This window comes from Plectropomus leopardus, unplaced genomic scaffold, assembly GCF_008729295.1.
Source record: "Plectropomus leopardus isolate mb unplaced genomic scaffold, YSFRI_Pleo_2.0 unplaced_scaffold22478, whole genome shotgun sequence".
NCBI lineage: Eukaryota > Metazoa > Chordata > Actinopteri > Perciformes > Serranidae > Plectropomus > Plectropomus leopardus.
In genome coordinates, this window is record NW_024624357.1 from 1 (window position 1) to 3,438 (window position 3,438).

At 39.6% G+C, this 3,438-nt stretch overlaps 1 protein-coding gene across 1 annotated transcript; it reads right to left on the bottom strand.

Moving 5' to 3' along the window:
* Positions 1-128: 128 nt before the first annotated feature.
* Positions 129-3,040, bottom strand: LOC121965951 (nuclear receptor corepressor 1-like; the record flags this gene model as incomplete). Its single annotated transcript, XM_042516057.1, has 6 exons — positions 2,913-3,040; positions 2,008-2,093; positions 793-849; positions 514-682; positions 301-426; positions 129-212 (listed from the first exon to the last, which is right to left on the bottom strand). Coding segments are annotated over exons 2-6 (505 nt in total), but the record flags the coding sequence as incomplete, so codon positions are not given.
* Positions 3,041-3,438: the final 398 nt, after the last annotated feature.

Genomic DNA, 3,438 nt, shown 5'->3' on the forward strand with positions numbered 1-3,438 from the left:
TTTTTTCCCATGTTTTCAAAGGAAAGCAAAACAATTTGCCCAGATTTCAAAAGTTTTAACACTTGTGAAGGCGTCTGAATGCAGCACAAGAAAAGTGATGTTGATCCAGGTCTCAAAGGGTTAACTACCTTGCATGATGGATCCTGTGATTATTGGTCTTTCCTTAGAGTCTCCGTGTAGACCTTCTCTTGGTATGGCTCTGCTGATCAACCCTGAGGTACAAACAAGCACAATCACTCTCCTGATACAGAGCAACAATCCAGGAAACGCAGTTTAAATTCACCAACACACAAGAAATACCTTCGAACGGAGCTCCTTCCCTGCCGGGGTGGCCCCTGCTCATCGGCGCCTCCATCATGTCGTAAGTGCGTTTCAGCTCGAGGCCGGTCCTGGGGCTGCGGGTGTTTTCTCTCGGGTTTTTGATGGCTTTTGGAGATAAAAATACACGATCAAGTTTGCGTGTTTGGTGAATCCTCAACAGTGATTTGGTGTTTCGATAATCTGCACGCTCACCATCGTAGGAGAGGATGTGACCACTCTTTCCTTCGTAGATGACGTGACCTTTAGACAGCTGCTCTCCCCTCGCCTTGTCCGGGCTGCTCAGGTCCTCTGTGGCCAGTTTGGAGATTGTGCTCTTCAGGAGGTCGGCGGCGATGCTGGACTGGGGCAGGGCTGGTGTGCCCTGTTTTTAGAAGAAAAAAACGACCAAAGATATAATGCAACATCAAAAGCACATACCCTTTATATAGATGATGAATCTATCTTCTACTACACCAGTGACACTCAACTTACAGCCTGTGGGCCAAATCTGGTCCCTGATATGGTGCCGGGTAGCTCCCCAGCCATTTTCTAATTCACAATAAAAATAAAGTGATTCACACTGGGAATTGTTTTTGTACTTTTAGTACACAGAAGATGCCAGAGTGCATAAAACAGCAACAACTTAGAGCTTGTTTATTAAAAAATTAGCCGGTGTAGGATCCCCTTCACTCCCCAACAGAGTCAAGAGCCAAACCCCCAACGTCCTAAAATCCCAGAAACGTCCTAGAATCCTAAAAACGTCCTAAATTCCGAGAAATGACCAAAAATCTTACGTCCTAAAATCCTGGAAATGTTGTAAATTCTAAGAAATGTCCTAATTTCCAAAAAAAAATTCTAAAATCCTTTAAATGTCCTAAATTTCAGGAAAACGTCCTAAGAACCTACAAATATCTTTGAAATGGCCTAAACCCTTGGGAACTTCCTGAAATTTTACAGGACTAAAATCTGAAAAATGTCCAAAAATCCAAGAAACGCCCTAAAGTCCTACAAACATTTTTAAATTCTAGAAACGTTCTAAATTGCGAGAAATATCCTAAATTCATAGAAGCGTCTTAAACTCTTGGAAACATCCTAAAATATTAGAATGTCCAAAAATCCAAGAAACATTTTAAATTCTGAGAAATGTCCTAAAATCTTGGAAACTTCCTAAAATCTTAGAATGTCCTAAAATCCTTGAAATGTCCTTAGAATGTCCTAAAATCTTGAAAACTTCCCAAAATCCTTGAAATGTCCTAAAATCTGAGAAAGTCCAATAAATCAAAGAAACATCCTAAAATCCCCGAAGCGCTCTAAATACCAAAAAATGTCTTAAATTCATAGAAACATTTTCAACTCAATCTTAAAATGTCCTAAAATCTGAGAAATATTCTAAAATCTGAGAAACGTCCAAAAACCCTACAAAAATCTTAAAATCCCTGAAACGTTGTAAATTCAGTGAAATGTCCTAAAATCTTGGAAACTTCCTAAAATCTTGGAAACTTCCTAAAATCCTTGAAACATCCTAAAATCCTTGAAACATCTGAGAAACATTTTAAAATCCAAGGAACGCCCTAAAATCCTACATGGGGCTGCTGCGACTGGCCCCCGGCCCGCTGTCATGTTGCAACAGTGGCATCAAAGCAAAACTATTTGATTTTCTTTACTCTACACCCTAAAAAAAAAAAAATCACTCGATCCGTTTATTACCTGAGTGATTGATCCTCTCATGGTCAGACCCTCGCCAATCTTTGCTGGGTTGCCTCGTCCGTCCTGCATGGATGGAACAGCAGCTCCTGCAGAGGTTAAAAAGGGGACGGTTACAGTTAAGATTTATTTTGGTAGTCAAAAACTGTACAAAAGATAAACAGAGGCATCAGTTTTACATTAAAGCTGTTTCATAACCAGTTAAAAACTCCTTGTAGCTGCTTTAAAAGCTTATTCAGCTTATTCGCGGCCGTGTTCTCTTTGTTCACAGGTGGGTAAATGAATTTTCACACTTTTTAGTCATCACAACAACTTGTAAAAAACATGCAGATTTTAAGTGTCCCATTAGTGATCCATCTATTTTTTTAAGTGTTTGAACACTGACTCGCAATAAACCCCTTTTATACACTAAAAGCTCGTGTTCGGATGTAGAGAAATAAAACCTGACAGCCTTTAAAATACAGTAAATACCACAGAGGTCTCATTAAACCAGGTGGGGTTCGGAGTTAATGTCTGCTGCACACGAGCCGACTCTCAGCGATGAAAAGGGTTCAGATAGTTTCAATAAAGTCAATGATACAGACTGAATCACCATTTTAACTGTATTTACAATAACTTTAGGGTAAATAAACGCCACGTGCGCTGAGCAAAATGCTGATTATTTTTTAGTCACCTTAAAACAGTCAGTATCATTTTATGTGTTGTACAACCTAGAATATTTTCACCCATTTACTTTGCTGTAAGACAGCCATTACCGACAGAGATACGAAGCCATTATATAAAAAAAACACCAGACTCCACCGAGAAAAACAGTCATTTTGCTCCACTGAAGGGCGGAGTCCAGTTTAAGTTGGACTAACACAATAATTGACTTGTGTTAACATTATGTAAACGTTGTGTCGTCCTACCAGGCTTGTTGGGATCCTGCTGCCGAGGCAGACCCAGAGAGATGGAGCCCACGGTGCTCTTCGTCCCCTCCGGCCCGTAGACAGCGTGGGACGGCAGGTATGTGCCTGGAGTTCCCTGGAAAGTTAGGGACAAAGGTCAGTGTTTAATTGATTCACTGGGTAGGTGAGTTGCTAAATTTAGTAGACCAATGTTGTATTTTTCTCGCCCCGGTTAATGTTGAGTCCTAGATTAGTTTATTGAATGAAAAATTAACCTGCAACTGTTTTGATCAACCATTTTAGTTAAAAAAAAAAGCAGATGTTTGATGGTACCAAGTTCTCAAATGTGAGAGAGCAAATGATAAATCAAGAGAATAATTCATCAATATGTTATTGATGAATCCTCCAGGATTTCGCAGGATGTTTTGTGATTGTTGCGGTCTGAAATTCTTGATTTCGCTGCAGCTTTTCTAATAAGTTGTGATGCAAGTTGCGGTATTTTTAGGCTTTTTTTTTTTTTTTAAATCATAACAGTGTGTGTTTTTTT